The sequence below is a fragment of the Thalassophryne amazonica genome, chromosome 14, assembly GCF_902500255.1.
Source record: "Thalassophryne amazonica chromosome 14, fThaAma1.1, whole genome shotgun sequence".
NCBI classification, from domain to species: Eukaryota; Metazoa; Chordata; class Actinopteri; order Batrachoidiformes; family Batrachoididae; genus Thalassophryne; species Thalassophryne amazonica.
Window position 1 is genome coordinate 67,201,437 of NC_047116.1, and position 23,887 is coordinate 67,225,323.

The 23,887-nt window shown below is 42.7% G+C and overlaps 1 protein-coding gene across 1 annotated transcript; it reads left to right on the forward strand.

The window, feature by feature from the left end:
- On the forward strand, positions 1 to 22,270 carry cd28 (CD28 molecule). The gene is made up of 5 exons (XM_034186453.1): positions 1 to 197; positions 6,836 to 7,059; positions 15,036 to 15,192; positions 15,276 to 15,433; positions 22,142 to 22,270. Exons 1-5 carry the CDS (start codon positions 44 to 46, stop codon positions 22,232 to 22,234), a joined length of 786 nt encoding a protein of 261 aa, XP_034042344.1. The 5' UTR covers positions 1 to 43; the 3' UTR covers positions 22,235 to 22,270.
- The last annotated feature ends 1,617 nt before the right edge of the window (positions 22,271 to 23,887 follow it).

Consider the following 23,887-nt stretch of genomic DNA (forward strand, 5'->3'; position numbering starts at 1 on the left):
GCACAGTGCCATCATCACTTCCTGTGTAAGCCTCACAGTTTCCATGACAGCATGGAGAAACGGCGCACACATAAAATGTGCGCTTCACTGTTTTTCTCTATTTGACCTGAAAATATTGAGTGTGAGCAGGATGACTGCAGCTTGGTGCATGATGGCGTGGAGGCTGTTAGCAGTGCTGAGCGTGCCACTGCACGGAGGTGAGTGTGCATGTGCGCGTGCACACACACACACACACACACACACATACACACACCTGACGATTTGATTTCATACATCTGACAGATTTCAAAGTTTGTCAGAATAACTGTACCGTACTGTAGTGTAGTACTGCATGGTAGTGCTGTACTATAGTAGTCTAGTGTAATACTTTGCACTGTAATACTCCGGCCATGGTCTGGTTCTTTCTCTTTACTATAACTGAAATTTGCAACAGTTTTACTGCTTTTTGAGCAAATTGCTGAACAAAGGCAAATGAAGACATGATACACTTTTTCACCACATGCTCTTGAACTGCACTAAGTGCAGAGGACCTGATATGAAGACGTACTATATGTGAGTCCACTGCTGCAACTGTGGTTAATATACATTTCAGAAAGTCTAATAATCTGTAGTTCAGTGCACGGGCAGAATAAAGACACCATGGGCCCTGGGGCTACACCTGTCTGTGGGCCCTTAAAATGTGATCAAATTTACAGAAAGACAATAGTTTAAGCACTTTATTTTATTTTTTGTAAATATGTGAAAATATCTATTTTAATGAAACACTTCAGTCAGTGCAGGGCCCAAACACTGTGAAGGGACAGAATTTCTCAACAGCTTTTCATAATGATACCTCGATCCATTAAACATGCAGGCACACACACACACACACATACACACAGAGCAAACCTGCACAGCAGGAGTTACTTGCTGAAGAGTGGAAAGTGAATTGAACTGAAGATCTCTGGCCACACTATTTTAGCCAGAAAATGAGCAGGAGCTCTTTGGGGCCCTTGGCTGCTGTCCAGGCAACGCCATGTATGATTCTGCTGTAGCCCTGGCTGTGATTGATCTGCTGTTAAAGTTTAACACTCATTGCATCACTGGCTTTAGTTTTCACCAACAAAACAGTTATTCTTAATTACAAGTACAAAACTTCATCTGAATGAAGGGTACAGCTGAGTGATGGTGTGATGCAGAACTGCAGAGGATATGCTGCAGGTTTGGTTTTTCATACTGCAATGAGTGACACAGTATGTAGCTCAATCAGCTGCTGACTCGTCCCTGCAACCTCTATGCAATTCATCATAAATAAATATGAAGGTAGGACAAACACCTCCTTGGCAGCATGCATGACTTCACTGCTGATGGACTCTGACCCTCGGCTGGGCTCTGGAATTCATCAGTGACTGATTGGAAAGGAAACCTGCAGCACTTATGCTTCAGAAATTTTTACTTTTATGTCATATACTGTAAATACCCACAGACATCCATCCATCCATTTTCTTCCGCTTCATCCGGAGTTGGGTCGCGGGGTCGGCAGCTCAAGCAAAGCCGCCCAGACCTCCCGATCCACACACACCTCCCCCAGCTCCTCCGGGGGAACCCCAAGGCGTTCCCAAGCCAGCCGAGAGATGTAGTCCCTCCAGCGTGTCCTGGGTCTTCCCCGGGGCCTCCTCCCAATGGGACGTGCCCGGAACACCTCTCCAGCGAGGCATAAAGGGGGCATCCGGAAAAGATGCCTGAGCCACCTCAACTGACTCCTTTCGACGTGGAGGAGCAGCGGCTCGACTCTGAGCTCCTCCCGAGTGACCGAGCTCCTCACCCTATCTCTAAGGGAGTGCCCAGCCACCCTGCGGAGGAAACTCATCTCGGCCACTTGTACTCGTGATCTTGTTCTTTCGGTCATGAGCCAAATCTCATGACCATAGGTGAGGATCGGAACGTAGATCGATCAGTAAATCGAGAGCTTTGCCCCCCTACTCAGCTCTCTCTTCACCACGACGGTCCGATACAGCAACCGCATCACTGCAGATGCTGCACCGATCCGTCTATCGATCTCACGGTCCATCCGTCCCTCACTCGTGAACAAGACCCCGAGATACTTAAACTCCTCCACTTGACACAAGGACACTCCACCGACCTGAAGAGGGCAAAGCACCTTTTTTAGGTCGAGAACCATGGCCTTGGATTTGAAGGAGCTGATTCTCATCCCGGACGCTTCACACTCAGCTGCAAACCGCCCCAGTGCACGCTGAAGATCCTGATTTGACGAAGCCAACAGAACAACATCGTCCGCAAACAGCAGAGACGAGATTCTGTGGTTCCCAAATGAGACCCCCTCTACACCCTGGCTGCGCCTAGAAATTCTGTCCATAAAAATAATGAACAGAACCGGTGACAAAGGGCAGCCCTGGCGGAGGCCAACGTGCACTGGAAACAGGTTTGACTTACTACCGGCAATGCGAACCAAGTTCCTGCTGTGGTCGTACAGGGACCGGATAGCCCTTAGCAAAGGACCCCGCAACCCGTACTCCCGGAGCACTCCCCACAGGGTGCCTTGAGGGACACAGTCGAACGCCTTCTCCAGATCCACAAAACACATGTGGACTGGTTGGGCAAACTCCTATGAACCCTCGAACACCCGATGGAGGGTGTAGAGCTGGTCCAGTGTGCCGCGACCAGGACGAAAACCATACTGCTCCTCCTGAATCCGAGGTTTGACCATTGGTCGAATTCTCCTCTCCAGTACTCTGGAATAGACCTTACCGGGGAGGCTGAGGAGTGTGATCCCCCTATAGTTGAAACACACCCTCCGGTCCCCCTTCTTAAACAGAGGGACCACCACCCCGGTCTGCCAATCCAGAGGCACTGTCCCCGATCGCCACGGGATGTTGCACAGGCGTGTCAGCCAAGACAGTCCCACAACATCCAGAGACTTAAGGTACTCAGGACGGACTTCATCCATCCCAGGAGCCTTGCCACCGAGGAGCTTTCTAACCACCTCGGTGACTTTGGCCTGGATAATGGATGAGTCCGCCTCTGAGTCCCCAGTCTCTGCTTCCTCTTCGGAAGACGTGATGATGGGATTGAGGAGATCCTCAAAGTACTCCTTCCACCGCCCGACAACATCCCCAGTCAGGGTCAACAGCTCCCCACCCGCACCGTAAACAGTGCTGGTGGAGAGCTGCTTCTGCCCCCTGAGGTGTCGGACGGTTTGCCAGAATCTCTTCGAGGCCAACCGATAGTCCTCTTCCATAGCCTCCCCAAACTCCTCCCAGACCCGAGTTTTTGCCTCTGCGACCGCATGGGCTGCGGCACGCTTGGCCTGCCGGTACCTGTCAGCTGCCTCAGGGGTCCCACATACCAACAAAGATAAGTAGGACTCCTTCTTCAGCTTGACGGCATCCCTTACTTCCGGTGTCCACCACTGGGTTTGGGGATTGCCGCCGCGATAGGCACCAGAGACCTTGTGACCACAGCTACGAGCGGCCGCATCGACAATGGAGGTGAAGAACATGGTCCACTCCGACTCCATGTCTCCAACCTGCCCCGGGTTCTTTTGAGAAGCTCTCCCGGAGGTGAGAGTTGAAGACCTCGCTGACAGAGGGTTCCGCCAGTCGTTCCCAGCAGACCCTCATGATATGTTTGGGCCTGCCAGGTCTGACCGGCTTCCTCCCCTCCCAGCGGATCCAACTCACCACCAGGTGGTGATCGGTCAACAGCTCTGCCTCTCTCTTCACCCGACTGTCCGAGACATGTGGCCGAAGGTCAGATGATACGACTACAAAGTCGATAATCGACCTCCAGCTCAGGGTAGGCCAGAGGTCGATATATATATATATATATATATATATATACACTCAACAAAAATATAAACGCAACACTTTTGGTTTTGCTCCCATTTTGAATGAGATGAACTCAAAGATCTAAAACTTTTTCCACATACACAATATCACCATTTCCCTCAAATATTGTTCACAAACCAGTCTAAATCTGTGATAGTGAGCACTTCTTTGCTGAGATAATCCATCCCACCTCACAGGTGTGCCATATCAAGATGCTGATTAGACACCATGATTAGTGCACAGGTGTGCCTTAGACTGTCCACAATAAAAGGCCACTCTGAAAGGTGCAGTTTTGTTTTATTGGGGGGGGGGGGGGGGGGGGGGGGATACCAGTCAGTATCTGGTGTGACCACCATTTGCCTCATGCAGTGCAACAGATCTCCTTCGCATAGAGTTGATCAGGTTGTCAATTGTGGCCTGTGGAATGTTGGTCCACTCCTCTTCAATGGCTGTGCGAAGTTGCTGGATATTGGCAGGAACTGGTACACGCTGTCGTATACGCCGGTCCAGAGCATCCCAAACATGCTCAATGGGTGACATGTCCGGTGAGTATGCCGGCCATGCAAGAACTGGGACATTTTCAGCTTCCAAGAATTGTGTACAGATCCTTGCAACATGGGGCCGTGCATTATCCTGCTGCAACATGAGGTGATGTTCTTGGATGTATGGCACAACAATGGGCCTCAGGATCTTGTCACGGTATCTCTATGCATTCAAAATGCCATCAATAAAATGCACCTGTGTTCTTCGTCCATAACAGACGCCTGCCCATACCATAACCCCACCGCCACCATGGGTCACTCGATCCATAACATTGACATCAGAAAACTGCTCACCCACACGACGCCACACACGCTGTCTGCCATCTGCCCTGGACAGTGTGAACCGGGATTCATCCGTGAAGAGAACACCTCTCCAACGTGCCAAACGCCAGCGAATGTGAGCATTTGCCCACTCAAGTCGGTTACGACGACGAACTGGAGTCAGGTTGAGACCCCGATGAGGACGACGAGCATGCAGATGAGCTTCCCTGAGACGGTTTCTGACAGTTTGTGCAGAAATTCTTTGGTTATGCAAACCGATTGTTTCAGCAGCTGTCCGAGTGGCTGGTCTCGGATGCTCTTGGAGGTGAACATGCTGGATGTGGAGGTCTTGGGCTGGTGTGGTTACACGTGGTCTGCAGTTGTGAGGCTGGTTGGATGTACTGCCAAATTCTCTGATACGCCTTTGGAGACGGCTTATGGTAGAGAAATGAACATTCAATACACGAGCAACAGCTCTGGTTGACATTCCTGCTGTCAGCATGCCAATTGCACGCTCCCTCAAATCTTGCGACATCTGTGGCATTGTGCTGTGTGATAAAACTGCACCTTTCAGAGTGGCCTTTTATTGTGGACAGTCTAAGGCACACCTGTACACTAATCATGGTGTCTAATCAGCATCTTGATATGGCACACCTGTGAGGTGGGATGGATTATCTCAGCAAATGAGAAGTGCTCACTATCACAGATTTAGACTGGTTTGTGAACAATATTTGAGGGAAATGGTGATTTTGTGTATGTGGAAAAAGTTTTAGATCTTTGAGTTCATCTCATACACAATGGGAGCAAAACCAAAAGTGTTGCATTTATATTTTTGTTGAGTATATATATATATATATATATATATATATATATATATATATATATATATATATATATATATATATATATATATATATATTCTTTCTAATAAATTTATGAAAATATACATCTTGTTTTGAGGAATTTTGGCTACATTTGAGTGGATTTATCCATGCAGATTGTGCTAGCATTGCATATTACTCTACATATTACATTCTAGGTGGAACCACGTACATCTGACTTATATATAAGAATACCACTTTGTTTACACCAACAAACAATGCATCGTGCAGGGCTTCCAGTGTTGTCCAAGTAAGACATTGTTCATAAACTCATTATCAGGAGGTACCCGTGAATATGAAGATGTTGTGGCAGATAGACAGAATAATTATAGCTTCAATAATGTTGTAGAATCCTTCCTTCCTTGTTGTAAACAACATTTAATTGCTTAGTGCAAATCTAACTTTTAGTGACCTTGACCTTTGCCAAAACTGCTATTTAAGGGTTATTCCAGGGTTACCCATCAATCACATACCAAGTTTGTAGGAAACTGGCTTTGGGGGATAAAACTAACAAACAAATTGCATACTATCGTATGATTTGAAATATTTCTACCTGCTAAAAGAAAAGTCAAACATTTGTTATGTTTATTGCAGGTACAAAGTTCTGAAGTAACATTTAAGAAAATGAAAAGTGGTCATTTAGATATACCCAGTATATTTTGTGAAGATCAGTCCTCATTCAAAGTCAGGCCATTTCTACACTACATGTGACCTGAAAGTGAATCCTTGAATTTTATATCAACCCTCCTTTAACAATGTGAAAATAGAAACTGAACCTGCTGTCACGATTGGGACTCTGGGGTAGTTTTGTATTATATTGTATTTGTTCTCTCTGTGGTTATTTTTGGTGCTTGGGTTTTGTTGGAGGGATTTTTCTGGACTAGGTGTCTGGTGTTTGGTGCTGGGCATTTCCCGCCTGTGTTCCTGTCCTGATTGCTATGCTCCCTTCCAGATGTTTCCTCACCCACCTCTCCTGCATTTCCTCATTATCATTCCTCCTATATTAGTCGCACCGTTTCCCTCATCCTGTTGTGAGATTGTTGTGCCTTGTGCCACTTTCAAGTGTTTGTCCTCAGAGTATCCTGTCCAGTTTTGCTTTTCGAGCTGTCTGCCTGCTTTGGGATCCTGTTGTTTACATTGGCCTGCCTTTTTGTGTACCGAACCCTGCCTGGACTGCCATTAAACTCTGCAACGCTGACTTCTGAATCCTGCATTTGTGTCCTACCTCAATCCAGTGTGTCACTTGCACTGAACTTTGTTTCACACTTGAGATTCTGATAACTTTAAAAAACTGCTTCTCTCTTCCCGTCGGCCCCTCTGACAGCTATAAAGGTGATCCAGCCCCGTAAGGTGCTGAGCATCAATGGCACAGCAGAGATCCAGTGCTTCATCCAACCGTATTCCTTTGACTACCAGAGTCCCAGCTTCATTTCCGGCCCTGAGGTGTTCCGTGTCACCCTGCTGAGAGGACTCCAAGGCACAGAGGAGCTCTGTTCCTGTGCACACAACTCCACAAAGGGGAGAGACAGACTTGTTGAAAGTGAAGAGGTGAGTCTGAACTCTCACTCACTTACTGCACAATGCTGGTCCGTAGACTGGGACACATCTAGAGTTCAGTGTCTTGATAAGATACTTCAAAATTTCAAACAGCCAGCACAGACAATAAATACACAATGAAACCACTGTGTATTTATTCCACTTGGAACTGATATTAAAAACTGAATTAGCCAACTTGGGACAACTTAGCCAACTTGATTAAAGCTGACAGTCTAAATCAAAGTATTGGTACTCATGAACTTCATGTGCAAAGATCACAATGTCTTCAGAAATAAATGCAATGAAATCAGATCAGAAGTCAGCTGGAAAGCAAAAGGTTGCTCAGAAACTCCAAATTTGTGATCAAATGGAAGAAAACAGAAATGAAATGATAAAACACTGGCCAGGAAGCAACATATGATGCTCAACAGTTAACACCACTGAATGCCACACACACACAGCAGTCACATGGTGCATACAATCGTAATTGCAGTGAGTTCAGCACACCACTGGTTTCCATTAACACACCACACACACGCCTTCTGAGTGAGAGCACCTTTAGAACTGTGAAACTATTTGGAGAATGATGTATATATATGTATATATGTATATATATATATATATATATATATATATATATATATATATATATATATATATATATATATATATACAAGGTTGGGTAGGATTACTTTGAAATGTAACCCAAAACTAATCAGATTACAAGTAATCCAAATGTAAGTACATACATACATGTAATCCACATGTATTCTTTCAAAGTGTCAGCAACACGGTAAAAACAACACACATTCCCAGGTCAGACAGCTCGCTTTCTGATTGGCTGCATGTCACATTTCGCTCCTCACGTCCTTCTGAGCAGATCAGCTCGCTCTTACAAACCATACATGGCAGGAATATCTGATAAGATTATATTTAGCGTCATCACGATTGTCGGGGTGCCCTTAAGATTGTTGGAAGAGGAAGATCGGGTCCGATATCGGCCTAATTATCTTGCCATGTGAACCAGGCTTGATGTTATGATGCCTCACGGAGCAACTGATTGATCTGTTATAACACCGCACCAAGCTGCTAACCGATCGGATGTTATGACACCTCACTGAGTGACTGATTGATGCGTTATGACACTGCACCAAACATGTTTTCACTATTATTTGATTTCTTTGTGCGACTGACATCGTTATTCAAGCATTCAAACGACGATTCCTATCGCCACACAACTCCAGCAACCACACACAAAAAAGTTTTTTGAGTTCTTGTTTTTGAGTTCTTGTTATTGAAAGAAACCTTGTCTCCCAAACCGGATAGAGTTGTGATGTCATCCTGTATGCACGACAGACACTGTCTAGAGGGATCTTCTTTTTTATAAATTTCTTTTTTATACAAATGAGAAAAATGACATATTTTACAAAAACACATTTATTTGTAAACACCAACACGTTACATTGATTCACTTGTGTTGTTTTTTACATTAAATGAATGAATCAACCAATCAGTATGAGCAGAGGCTTAGTTTACCCATAATCCCTTTGGTGTGTTAATGTTCAAATCTTCAGAATTAGTGCATTATTTTAAAATTAACAGATATGTGTTATATATCACTTTGTACATTTTAAGAGTTTACATTAATGTAGTTATTCTATCCGGAATAATTTTACTTATAAAGCAAAACCATAATTCAAACCTGCTTTCCATTTCAAGACCTCTGCCTCATCGCTGGACCACTGTATCTTGTCAGGGTAGATGATGCTTTCCTACAGCAGAGAGCAGAGCGCACAAAGACAGAAGCGCTGGCTCATTGTTTGTTTGGGTTTATGATTGCCGTTGTTTCTATTAGAAACTGTGTTTAAATTCAAAATTGGCTTCTTAGTAGCTGAGAGTGTATGGGAGACAAAAATTGAAAGTTATCAGTTATCTGAGTTTTTAGACAGTTTATTGGTTTAGTGTTAAAAAAGATAACTTTTCAGTTAGCTGATTACTAGTTATTGAAGCTAACTTTTTGGTTAGCTGTACCCACTACTGTGTGTGTGTGTGTGTGTGTGTGTGTGTGTGTGTGTGTGTGTGTGTGTGTGTGTGTGTGCGTGCGTGTGTGTGTGTATATATATATATATATATATATATATATATATATATATATATATATATATATATATATATATATATATATATATATAGCCAGGATAAATGAGGAGGGTTGCCTCAGGAAGGGCATCCGGCATAAAACAAGCCAACCCAACTATGCAGACTAAGAATCGAATTTCCATGCTGGATTGGTCGAGGCCCGGGTTAACAACATCCGCCACCGGTGCTGTTGCCCAACAGGGTGCCGGTGGAAATTGGGCTACTGCTGGGCAAAGATGATGAAGAAGAGGAGGAGAACGTTTCCACAAACAGTGGGAAAAGAAGAAAACTTTAAGGGTGGAAATGAGATTGGGGACTTTGAATGTTGGTAGTATGACTGGTAAAGGGAGAGCTGGCTGATATGATGGAGAGGAGAAAGGTAGACATATTGTGTGTGCAAGAGACCAAGTGGAAGGGAAGTAAGAGCAGGAGCATCTTCAGTGGGAACAAGTTGTTGTACCATGGTGAGGACAGGAAGAGAAATGGTGTTGGGGTCATTTTAAAGGAAGAGTATGAAGAGTGGAAAGGCAGTTGGTCCAGATGACATGTTCACAGATGACAGTGGAGGCATGGAAATGTCTAGGAGCGATGGCAGTAGAGTTTCTAACCAGATTGTTTAATAAAATCTTGGAAAGTGAGAGGATGCCTGAGGAGTGGAGACGAAGTGTGCTGGTTCCTATTTTCAAGAACAAGGGTGATGTGCAGAGCTGCAGTAACTACAGAGGCATAAAGTTGATCAGCCACAGCATGAAGTTATGAGAAAGAGTAGTAGAAGCTAGGCTTAGAAAACAGGTGAAGATCTGAAGATGATCTGAAGGTGAAGAGCAGCAATGTGGTTTCATGCCGAGAAAGAGGACTACAGATGCAATGTTTGCTCTGAGAATACTGTTGGAGAAGTACAGAGAAGGCCAGAAAGAGTTACATTGTGTGTTTGTGGACTTAGAAAAAGCTTATGATAGGGTGCCAAGAGAAGAGCTGTGGTATTGCATGAGGAAGTTTGGAGTGGCAGAGAAGTATGTTAGGGTAGTGCAGGACATGTACATGAATAGTGTGACTGCGGTGAGATGTGCAGTCGGAATGACAGACTCATTCAAGGTGGAGGTGGGATTACACCAAGGATCAGATCTGAGTCCTTTCTTGTTTGCAGTGGTGATGGACAGGTTGATGGATGAGATCAGACAGGAGCCTCCATGGACTATGATGTTTGCAGATGACGTGATCCGTAGTGAGAGTAGAGAGCAAGTTGAGACTAGTCTGGAGAAGTGGAGATATGCTTTGGAGATAAGGGGAATGAAAGTCAGTAGAAGCAAGACTGAGTACATGTGTGTGAATGGGAGGGAGCCCAGTGGAATAGTGCAGTTACAAGGAGTAGAAGTGGTGAAAGTAGATGAGTTTAAATATTTGGGGTCAACTGTTCAAAGTAATGGAGAGTGTGGTAGAGAGGTGAAGAAGAGAGTGCAGGCAGGGTGGAGTGGGTGGAGAAAGGTGGCAGAACTGATTTCTGACCAAAGAATATCAGCAAAAGTGAAGGGGAAGTTTACAAGACAGTTGTGAGACCAGCTATGTTGTACGGCTTAGAGACGGTGGCACTAACAAAAAGACAGGAGGCAGAGCTGGAGCTGGCAGAGCTGAAGATGTTGAGATTCTCTTTGGGAGTGACGAGAATGGACAAGATAAGGAATGAACATATCAGAGAGACAGCTCAGGTGGGACGGTTTGGAGACAAAGTCAGAGAGGCGAGATTGAGATGGTCTGGACATGTGCAGAGGAGGGACCCAGGTTATATAGGGAAGAGGATGCTGAGGATGGAGCCACCAGGCAGGAGGAGAAGAGGGAGACCAAAGAGGAGGTTTATAGATGTGCTGAAGGAGGGCATGCAGGTGTGACAGAGGAAGATATAGAGGACAGGGTGAGATGGAAACGATTGATCTGCTGTGGTGACCCCTAACAGGAACAGCATATATATCTATATATATATATCTATATCTATATATATATATATATATATAGATATATATATATATAGATAGATAGATATATAGATATAAAATCTCTTGTTAAAAGTGAAATCGGCCGGAAAATGGCTGATGTCCAGCTCTTGTGATAACCAGAGAAATTGCACACGACTGTCCCGGCTCCACACAGCGATCCGTTTAGAAATGATGTGGTGGTTTCTGCCTCTTGATGGCGGCTCGGAGCGCAGCGCACCGTGAGCCATTGTGGGCCGTCTTTAAAGCTGTAGTAAAACTCCTTATTCTGTGTGAAGCCCGTAAAATTTTCACCGAAAGCCAGATAAATTTTTCGAATGGTTTCCAGCTGCCTGTCTCTAACAGTTTCTGAAAACAATTCTGATGGAAAAAAAGCCTAAATCATTCTGCCATTTCCTCGCAATGAAACAACGACGAGAGGGGTGGACCAGTGCTCACTCAAAGCCTGCCCACAGGCGAATGACGCAACTGACAGGCGTGGAAAAACTCACGCATGCGCACGAAGGTTCAAGCTTGGCTGACGTAAAAACATGAATCAAATCCATATAGTTTTTGAAAAAAATAAAAAGGTACAATACTTTTCTTTTTCTTTTTTTTTCTTCTTTATTAGAAGACAAAGACAACATGACAACATAAAACAAAACAGGCATTAACGAGCACTGGCAACAACGGTAATATAAAGAAATAAATGCATGAGGATAATAACCATATAACATAAAACAATACAGACATGATACACAAGGAGGTACATATGCATACATACATACCCACACACACACACACACACACACATACATACACACACACACACATATATATATATATATATATATATATATATATATATATATATATATATATATATATATATATATATATATATATATATATATATATATATATATATATATATATATATATATACACATACACATACATACACATACACCCAAACATATATACATATACACATACACACATATATCATGTCATATATCATATAAAAATAATTATTATAATAATATCAATAATTATTATATTATTATCAATAATGAATATATAAATAGCCTAAAATAAAAAAAATTATATACATATGTATATACATACACACACATCGATACATATACACACACACATACACACACACACATACAACTGGTGTGAGGTTATGAGAGAAAAGTTATTAATATTGACCAGATGCCAGTGGGCTCTGTGAGGGGGGTAGAAGCGAGTGTGCTGTCAAGAGTGACATGTTTTGATTTTTTTTCCCCTCTCTCTCTCTCTTCCTTTCCCTCCCTTTTTTTTCCTTTTTCTTTTCCTTTCCCTTCCCCTCTCATTTCCTTCCCTTTCCTCCTTCTTCTCCCTTTCCTTTCTTCTTCTCCCTCCTTCCTTTTCTTTCTTCTTCCCTCCTCTCCGAAAGGAAACTACAACAATACCAGGTCAGTTAATGTTGAGTGGAAGGGTTGCGATTCTGCTGAGTCATTGTAGGGAGGTGAAGAATATTGCATTGTGATGAAATCTGTGAGAAGATTTCTCCAATAATTGATGTTTATACGGTTTCGTGTTTTCCAGTTCATGAGGATAGTTTTCTTGGCGATGGTTAGAGCTATGAGAACCAGTTTGAAATCTATAGTTTTTTGGTAATCACTGAAGTGTCCCCTAGCAAGCAGAGTGCGGGAGATAATGGGATGTGGCAGTCCAGCAAGGATGAAAGTGCCTGTGTAACCTGTTCCCAGAAGTGTCTGATGGGGGTGCAGTGCCATGTCGCATGAATGTATGTGTCTGTGCAGTTCTCTGTGCAGTGCATGCAAATTTCTGATGTGAGTCCCATTTTTGATAACCTTTCCCCCGTGTAATGTGTTCTATACAGTGTTTTGTATTGTATCAATTGTAAATTTGCGTTATTAGTCATAAAATAAATATTTTTACAGATTTGATTCCAAAAGTTGGCATCGGGAGAAATTGACAAGTCATTTTCCCATTTGCATGTCGGCAGAGATATTTCTTGAAGAGGTTTTAAAATAATTTTGTATATTTTGGAGAGTAATTTTTTGGATGAAGATAGATTAATTAATTGTGATATTACAGGTGATAGTTGTAGATTTGATGATCTGAAATGTATTTTTGTTTGTAGAATTGATTTTAATTGCAGGTATTTCAGGAACTGATTGCTCCCAATACCAAACCTCTGGATCAGGAGTGCAAATTGTAAAAGTTCATTGGAATTGAAGATATGGTTAATGTGAGTGATACCCTTTTCAGCCCACGTGTTAAAGTTAAGTGATTTTGTATTATTTACAAAGTCCGGGTTATTCCACAGTGGAGTGAAGTTAGATGGGGCAAGAGTGGAATTAGTGATTTGGTGGAATTTCCACCAGGCTGTCAGGGTGGAGGCTACTGTGACTGCGTTGAAACATGTATGGTGTTTAATGGACTTTGTAATAAAAGGAATGTCTGATATGTTTATGTCTTTGCACAGAGTTTGTTCCAAGTCTAGCCAGATGATATCAGATTGGGTAGGGTGTGTCCATTTATATATGTATTGTAGCTGGTTTGCCAGGGAGTATAATTGAAAGTTTGGTACTTCTAGACCTCCTTGAAATTTATTTTTTGCAGAGTAGTTAGTTTTATTCTTGGTGGTTTGTTTTTCCAATAGAAATGGGAAATGATTTAATCTAATTTTTTGAACCAGGTGGGTTTGGGATGGATTGGAATCATTGAAAATAAATAGTTTAATTTAGGTAATATATTCATTTTTACAACTGCTATTCTGCCAATTATGGTAAGTGGTAAGTTATGCCAGCGGAGTAAGTCATCTTCTAGGTACGATACTTTTCTAACAGACCTTGTGTATATATATATATATAGAGAGAGAGAGAGAGAGAGAAAGAGAGCGAGAGAGAGAGAGAGAGAGAGAGAGAGAGAGAGAGAGTCGGGCTCACCTCCACGCACAGCTTGGGCTCTGGTACCCACCTCCTAGTGTGTAGAATGTTGAGGAAAAATTGAATTTCATCCATTTTGGAATAAGGCTGTAACACACCCCAAAACAAAGGTGGAAAAAAGTGAAGCGCTGTGAATACTTTCTGGATGCACTATATATATATATATATATATATATATATATATATATATATATATATATATATATATATATAAACTTAATGGCAGATGTTTTATGTATTTATGTTGTTAACATCATTTCTGATGGGCCAAACAGTGGGTATTATGGTTGGGGGGTGGGTTGGAGGGAACTTGTTGTGGTGCAAACTGGAAAACACAGTTTAGGACCCAAAATGCAGGGCGCAAGAAATGAGAGATAAGCAAATAACAATTTATTGTGCAACAATAAGTAAACAGTAATTGTACAAATCCATGGAGTGTAAAGCTGGAAGGGAGAGACACCGACTGGTCCAAAAAGCACTGCAGAGTTCCCACGCCAGATAGTGTCTGGAGCAAGGACCAGGCGGCCGAGATGGAGCTGAGTGGAGGCATAACTGGAATACAGGAAAAAACACATTAGAGAGTACACAAGGGATGAAAAACAAGGACCCTGAAGCCAGGATACCACGCAGGTAGAACTGACGTCAGTGAAGTGGAAGAACCAGTGAAGTGGAAGAACCAGGGTTTAAATACAGCTGAGAGATGATTAGTGACAGGTGTGCAACATCAATTCTGTGACAGGGAGCCTGGAGAAACAGGAAGGGAGGGGGAGCAGGACAAATAGCAGATCCAAGGCAGCGCAACAGTGCTACCATTACTTGTGATATTTTAAGCCATCACAACTGTCAGGGCCACATTCTGGAGCGATCCAAACAGGCCAAACAGAGTGTTTTAGTGCTTCTGTCCAAACCTGTGTTTCAGGTGCAGTGCTATGCTCAAGGGAAAGGGGGAACTGTGGAGGTGGTAGTGCATGGACTAAGGTCTACAGACACAGATATATACCGCTGTAAGCTTGAGGTGTACTACCCACCTCCATACCTGCACATTACAGGCAACGGCACAGTAATTCATGTGTTGGGTAAGACACCACTCACAACTCAAGGTAATCTGTCATAACTCATACTCTGACCTTACAGATGTCTCTCTTTTTTTTTTAATTAGACTGTCCTGAGCCAGAACCTCAGACACTTCACATACACCAGAGTGATGAAGCTGATGATGGGGATGATAATGATGTGATAGTGGAACCATCCAGTGTTCCTGTGGTCATTCTGGTTGTACTGGTGATATTTGCCCTAGCTGTCATTCTTTACATCCAGGTCAGAGTTTGAACTTCTCACTTGTCAAAATTCCCTTTACAGGCTGGCAAAACCACTACAAATTCTGCATGACGAGAGAATGGTGAAAATACAACAAAGACTGTATGACGACACGATGGTGAAAATACTATAAAGACTGTATGATGACACGATGGGGAAAATACTATAAAGCAGGGGTGCCCAAGTTCGGTCCTCGAGATCTACCTTCCTGACACTCTTAGTTATCTCCCTGTTCCAACACACCTGAATCCAATGAAAGACTCGTTAGCAGGCTTTTAATGAGCCTTAGCCTATTGGTCTGTGTCCTTATAGTGAGGTACCTCTTCCCCGACGGCAGAAGAGCAAACAGGGAAAGTCCTGGGTGGCTGTTATCCTTGCAGATGGCCTGTGCTTTCCTCTGCAAGCACACAACATATACAGAGTCTAAGTCCAGGAGCCAAGCTCCTACAATCCTCTGTGCTGTCTTCACCACCCGTGAAAGATCTTTTCTGTCCTCTGCCATGCAGCTGCTGTACCAGACTGTGCAGCCCTGGCAGAGAATGGTCTCGATGGTGCTTCTGTAGAAATTCCTGAGCAGCTGTGGTCCCAGAGCAGCCTGCTTGAGCTTTCTCAGGAAGAACATCCTCTGCTGTGCTTTTTTCACCAGGTTGTGGGTATGTAATGTCCAAGTCAGATCCTTGGTGATGTGGATGCCAAGGAACCTGATTGAGTCCACCCTCTCCACCACTTCTCCGTTGATGTGTAGTAGGGGCTATGAGACTCTCCTGGTTCTACTGAAGTCTATGATGACCTCCTTGGTTTTGGTGGTATTGAGGACTAAGTCACTGTCTGCATACCACTCTGTCAGGTGTTTGACCTCCTCCCTGTACAAGGTCTCGTTGTTGTCCCTGATAAAGCCTTCCACTGTAGTGTCATTGGCAAACTTTATTGGAAACTTTATTTATTTGTGTTGGAGACGTGAGTGGGGACACAGTCCTGAGTGAACAGTGCAAGACAGAGCACACACCTCTGCAGTGTGCCTGTGTTCATGACTATGGTACTAGATGTCAAGTTCCCCATCCTGACATTCTGTGGTCTGTTGGTCAGGAAATCCATACCCCATGAACAGAGTCAGACGGAGTCTGAGGTTGGTAAATTTATGGACCAGTTTGAAGGATTACAGTATTAAATGCACTGCTAAAATCTGCAAAGAGCAGCCTGACATATGTATTTGACTGCTCCAGGTAGGCCAGAGCTGTGTGAAGTGCAATGGAGACAGCATCCTCTGTAGATCAGTTCGCCCAGAATGCAAACTGATGACTGTCCAAGTCTGCAGGGATGCTGTTTTTGATGTGTGCTAACACCATCCTCTCAAACCACTTCATAATGACCGGGGTGAGGGCACAGGTACAACAGTTGTCCATTTGAGGCAGGTGAGGACAGCAGCATGTTGTAAGGAGAGGTTAAAGATGTCCATGAACACCCGAGCCAGCTGGTCAGTACAGGTCTCCAGTAGGCGGCCTGACACCCCATCTGATCCAGCTGCTTTGGTGGTGTCGATCCATTTCTCGGTGGATCTCACCTGGTGCTGCTGGAGGACGAGCGTCGGCTCCCCCTCAGGCTGGATTCTTTCAGCAGGCTGTGCTTTTCCCTGCTGCTTATCGAAGTGAGCAAAGAGGAGGTTTAAGGTGTTGGGGAGATCTCTGTCCTGACTGAAGTCAGTCAGGGTTTTAATTCCTCTCCACATGCTGTGGGGGTCATGATTCTCAAAGTGGCCCTCTCGTTGCTGCCTGTACCTACCCTTGGCTTCATTGATGCCCTCCTCTAGGTTTTTCTGGGCAGCTTTGTATTCAAGCGAGTCCCATCTGAGTCGCCATCTCTGGCTTTGAGCAGTGACCGCATATTTCCATTAAACCAGGGCTTCTGATATGGAAACACCCTAATGGTTTTAGTGGGTAGTACTGCCTCCAGATCAGATCCCTCAGAGAAAAACTACCACTCCGTGATGTCAAAGCAGTGCTGTATCGCTGCAATGGCCTCCTTGCGCGATACCTGCAAGGGTCTGTTTCTGCACAGTACTGCTCATTATAAATCACTATTAAGACTGTATGACAACACAATGGTCAAAACACTATGACGACTGTGTGATGATCTGATGGTCAAAACATTATGAAGATTGTATGATGACACGATGATCAAAACACGATGAAGACAGGTAAGATGATCCAGTGGTCAAACACTATGATGACTGTATTATGATCCAATGGTGAAACACTATGAAGATTGTTTGACGACATGATGGTCAAAACACAATGAAGACTGGTATGATGATCCAATGGTCAAAACATGATGAAAACTGGTATGATGAGCCAACAGTCAAAACACTATGAAGACAGTATGACGACACGATGGTCAAAACACTATGACGATTGTATGACGACACGATGGTCAAAACACGATGACGATTGTATGACGACACGATGGTCAAAACACAATGAAGACAGTATCAAATCAAATCAAATCAATTGCCCCAAGGCGCTTTATATTGTAAGGCAAAAGCCATACAATAATTACAGAAAAACCCCAACGGTCAAAACGACCCCCTATGAGCAAGCACTTGATGACAGTGGGAAGGAAAACTCCCTTTTAACAGGAAGACACCTCCAGCAGAACCAGGCTCAGGGAGGGGCAGTCTTCTGCTGGGACTGGTTGGGGCTGAGGGGATGAGAATCAAGAAAAAGACATACTGTGGAAAAGAGCAGAGATCAATCACCAATGATTAAAAGCAGAGTGGTACATACAGAGCAAAAAGAGGTGAATAAAAAGAAACACTGGGTGCATCATGGGAAACATGGGGTCTGTTTCTGCACAGTACTGCTCATTATAAATCACTATTAAGACTGTATGACAACACAATCGTCAAAACACTATGATGACTGTATGATGATCCGATGCTCAAGACACGATGAAGATTGTAAGATGATGCGATGGTCAAAACACTATGAAGATTGTATGACAACACGATGGTCAAAACATGATGAAGACTGGTAAGATGATCCAATGGTCAAAACTAGAATAGAATTTAAAATTCTTCTTCTTACTTATAAGGTTTTGAATAATCAGGTCCCATCTTATCTTAGGGACCTCGTAGTACCATATCACCCCAATAGAGCGCTTCGCTCTCAGACTGCAGGCTTACTTGTAGTTCCTAGGGTTTGTAAGAGTAGAATGGGAGGCAGAGCCTTCAGCTTTCAGGCTCCTCTCCTGTAGAACCAGCTCCCAATTCAGATCAGGGAGACAGACACCCTCTCTACTTTTAAGATTAGGCTTAAAACTTTCCTTTTTGCTAAAGCTTATAGTTAGGGCTGGATCAGGTGACCCTGAACCATCCCTTAGTTATGCTGCTATAGACGTAGACTGCTGGGGGGTTCCCATGATGCACTGTTTCTTTCTCTTTTTGCTCTGTATGCACCACTCTGCATTTAATCATTAGTGATCGATCTCTGCTCCCCTCCACAGCATGTCTTTTTCCTGGTTCTCTCCCTCAGCCCCAACCAGTCCCAGCAGAAGACTGCCCCTCCCTGAGCCTGGTTCTGCTGGAGGTTTCTTCCTGTTAAAAGGGAATTTTTCCTTCCCACTGTAGCCAAGTGCTTGCTCACAGGGGGTCGTTTTGACCGTTGGGGTTTTACATAATTATTGTATGGCCTTGCCTTGCAATATAAAGCGCCTTGGGGCAACTGTTTGTTGTGATTTGGCGCTATATAAAAAAATTGATTGATTGATTGATTGATTGAAAACACTCTGAAGATTGTATGATGACATGATGGTCAAAACACGATGAAGACTGGTATGATGATCCAATGGTCAAAACACTATGAAGATTGCATGATGATCCGATGGTCAAAACACTATGAAGACAGTATGATGACATGAAGGTCAAAACACCATGAAGACTGTATGATGACGCAATGGTTAAAACACGATGAAGACTGTATGATGATCTGATGGTCAAAACACCAAGAAGATTGTATGATGATCCAATGGTCAAAACACTATGAAGACAGTATGATGACACGGTCAAAACACTATGAAGACTGTATGAAGACATGATGGTCAAAACACTATGAAGACTGTATGATGATCCAATGGTCAAAACATGATGAAGACTGTATGATGATCCAGTGGTTGAAAACACTACGAACACAGTATGATGACACGAAGCTCAAAACACTATGACGACTGTATGATGAGCCAATGGTCAAAACACTATCAAGACTGTATGATGAGACGATGGTCAAAACACGATGATGACTGGTATGATGTTCAAAACACTATGAAGATTGCATGATGATCCGATGGTCAAAACACTATGAAGACACTATGATGACACGAAGCTCAAGACATCATGAAGACTGTATGATGACGCAATGGTCAAAACACTATGATGACTGGTATGATGATCCGATGTTCAAAACACGATGAAGACTGGTATGATGATCCAATGGTAAAAAAACAGAATGAAGACTGTATGATGATCCAATGGTAAAAAAACAGAATGAAGACTGTATGATGATCCGATGGTCAAAACACCATGAAGATTGTAGGATGAGCCGATGGTCAAAACACTACGAAGACAGTATGATGACACGAAGGTCAAAACACAATGAAGACTGTATGATGATCCAACAGTCAAAACACTATGAAGACTATGATGATCCGATGGTCAAAACACGATAAAGACAGTATGACGACACAATAATCAAAACACTATGATGACTGTATGATGATCCAATAATCAAAACACTATGACAACTGTATGATGATCCAATGGTCAAAACACTATGACAACTGTATGATGATCCAATGGTCAAAACACTATGACAACTGTATGATGATCCAATGGTCAAAACACGATGAAGACTGTGTGACAACATGATGGTCAAAACCAGTGTTGTAATATAACAAAGTAGAAATACTTCGTTACTGTACTTAAGTAGAATTTTGACGTATCTGTACTTTACTTCATTATTTACATTTCTGGCGACTTTCACTTAAAATGTGAAAGTATATAAAATGTATTACTTTTAGCCTGATACATTTCCTTTAAACATCTTCGTTACTCGTTACTACAATATAAAAGCTGAAGAAATTTGATTGGGCAATGCCTGTTTGCAGAGGTGAAGCAGCGGTCCACCGTACCGGGAAGTGATGCAGTCCTCTACAGCCCCTCCACTGCGGCTACAACCCCTACAGCAAGTGCCGTATTTGACATAAACCAAGTTTAAAAGACAGGGAAAAAAAAGTTGAATCTGCACCCCCCACTGAGAAAGAGGTGTCTGGAGGGTGAAAAGGGGGCCATCTGCAGTTTAGACTCACACATGCCGATGCGCGCACACATACACGGATCGGCTCCCGCTGGAATTAAAACACATTCTTAATATACAAGTATCGACAAAACTGGCCAACATGGCTGTTTCATTTCATTTATTTTATTAGAAATTTCCACAGAGATGCGGTGCGTAAAAGCAGCGTCACGTTTTGGATTCGAGAGCGCAAAGAGCGCCATGTTTGGTTGCTTTGCAGTGGTTGTTGGTGATGATGCTTGCATTTTTTTTTTCCTTAAATTTGGCACAACTGTGTAGCTATAAATGACTGTTCTGTTTCACAAGAGCCTGGCTGTTGTGTTTAAAAGAAAAGTGTGTGTGGGTTTACAGAAAAAGAACGGCAACTTTATTTACAGCTAAATACTTTGCTCACTCATCCCGTCACCAACACCATCTGCTCCGCCAGAGGCGGATCCAGCATTTTATAGGGGCTGAGACCCCCCCTCCCGGGTTTCTCCAGACACCAAATTGACTTTCTTTTTTTGTGTCGCAGTTTCACTCTCACTCGTTTTGGATTTTACTTTTACTCAGTACTTTTACTTAAAGTACATTTTATATGAGAAATTTACTTTTTTATTATTTAAGTACAGTAAATTTCAGATACTTTATGACATTATGACTACTGTATGATGATCCATTGGTCAAAACACCATTAAGACTGTAGGATGATCCGATAGTCAAAACACAATGAAGACTGTATGATGATCCGATGACCAAAACACTCTGAAGACTAGTGTGATGACACGATCAAGACTGTTTGACAACACTGTGGTTAAAACACTATCAAGACTGTATGATCACCAATCTTTTGCACTTTTTTAACTGGAGGGATCTCAAAAGACTCAAAAGTATGTTTTGGAGAATACGTTTTTTCCTGTTCTTTTTTAAACTCATTTGGGAATCCTGTGACTTATACTCCATTGTGTGTGTAAAAATCATGTTCATTATTATTATTATTAATAATAGTAATAATAATACTAACAAGTATTTATATTGGGCTTTCCTAGGATTCATTGCATTAAACAAAATAAACTCTAATAATAAAATAATAAATGACAATAATCAAACATATAGTGCAGTACACAAAAATGTCAAATTAAAGGAGCTGATAATAAAAATAAAAGGTGCACCGTATACTCCGGGTGTGACTTGTACTCAAGAAAATGTGGTATGTTTGTGAAAAACAGACATTGGAACAGACTGAAACACACAAACAAAAAAGCATTATTGTTGAAGATGATATGAGCATGATTTTTATTAACCCCCACCCCCCAAATATGTGATGAATTGGGATGATGACCATATTTAATCGGTCTTGTCATTATTCTGTGTTTCTCTCTGACAGTGTGGACACCGCAGCAGATCCTCTGTCACAGTAACTCCTGACATGTGGCACAAAGTGGATGCAGTGAGGCTGTCATGTGGGAAAACAGTTTGAAAAAAAATGCAAATGTGTGACAGGTCGTCACATCCACAGTGGCACAGTTTGTGATGCGTCAGTGTGGAAGGTTGAACCAACCAAGTCCATCTAGAAAAGGGGTGGGCAACGAGGGCCAAAACAGTGCAGGTTTTCCTTGCAATCAATCACTTTAGCAGGTGGGTTTGCTGATGAGCTTCTCCCCTGAACATAAATATCTGAACATCAATGAAATCATCTGCTTTTGTGATCTGTAGAAAGGTAAACCTACAGTGTCTTGGCCCTTCATGGCACGATTGCCACCCCTGATCTAGAAGCTGCATTCTGAGGGTTAACTCATTATTCTGTTATTAGATCTCATATGTCATATTAGACAAAGGGAAATTTCACATTGTTAAAGAAACTAAAGAAATTCATAAGAATGAAAAATATTGAAGCTGAGATCACCACTGAAATTTACTTAGGGATCATATCTGCACAAAGCCTTGCTGTAATCATTCAACCAATTTTTGAGGGTTTGTGTCTCTGAAGAGACACAGGTGTCATCAGAGGGCATATGTTCTGCCCTCCTCTGTTAGTTTGTGCTGAGACTCAAGCATGAATCTTTTCTTGATGACCTGATGCACGCTGTCCAAAATGCTTAACACAAGTCTGTGAATCGCAGAACTCCAGTTTGCTATTTGCACGGTGCATAATCTGAGTGCAAAGTAAGGCAAAGATGTCGGATTTACCCAAACGTCAGATTAGCTACAAATGACATTGACAAGCAGTGGTGTTCCCAGAGCTTGCAGTTATTTTATATATTTTGCCTTGTTATTTTTAAGAATCTTTGCAACTCGGTGAAATGCACAAGAATTCCAATGTGCTTGTACTTAAATGCACTTGCACAAATGACAAATATGCTTTATTCTTTGTTCTATCCTATTCTATTATTGTGCACAATGTTGATTGATAAAGGAAGAGGAAACCCACCACTGTCACTATGAGATTCTCCTCCATGCTTGACTGTTTAACAGAACTAAATGTTGCTTGAATTGTTTCAGTAAAACATCTTTGACAATGACTCTCCTGTATTGCTAGTTAGCATGCTAACATCTGTTTTATGTCTTGTAAATCACTTCAGAGGTATTATCTGGTTACAAAACCTTTTTAGGCATGCTTACTTCTATCTTCTACAAAATATACGAGGAATATAAAATACCAAGCAGATTTATAGAATACAGCTGTCTCAGATAGGCAGTCTCATTGTCACATTGCTGAAAATTTACATGAAACAGACATCTATTTTGGCTTCATCTAGCATGTGGAATAGTGTCCACTTGCCTCTTGTTGCTGTAAAATGGCCATTCTGTTACACACCTTGTTATTCAGAAGGCAGACTCAAGTGAGAAGATTTCTGTTAATGGCATGTGTGTGCAGACTGGGTAGATCAGTGGGATAGGAGGTGGGCTACCAATATGTAGACATGGTTTTGATTCCTGATCTGCCCAGTTATAACTGGATAGGTACCACCTTTGTTTTCGGAAGTGAACTGGCATCAGTTCTAGGGGGAGTTGTCGAGTCTCATCCGCTTCATGCTGTAGTTTCCTGGGATAAGCACCGGCACCAATGGGTGTCCATGCCTGTACGGTAATGGAGCTGTGGACCATGTAGCAAAGCATGCAAGTAGCCATC

Excerpts from the sequence above, each read along its gene's own strand:
- cd28 (XM_034186453.1), top strand. The coding sequence starts at position 44 with ATGACAGCATGGAGAAACGGCGCACACATAAAATGTGCGCTTCACTGT. Across the intron at positions 7,060-15,035 it reads GACTTGTTGAAAGTGAAGAG|GTGCAGTGCTATGCTCAAGG; the intron begins GTGAGTCTGAAC and ends CCTGTGTTTCAG. Across the intron at positions 15,193-15,275 it reads CACAGTAATTCATGTGTTGG|ACTGTCCTGAGCCAGAACCT; the intron begins GTAAGACACCAC and ends TTTTTTAATTAG.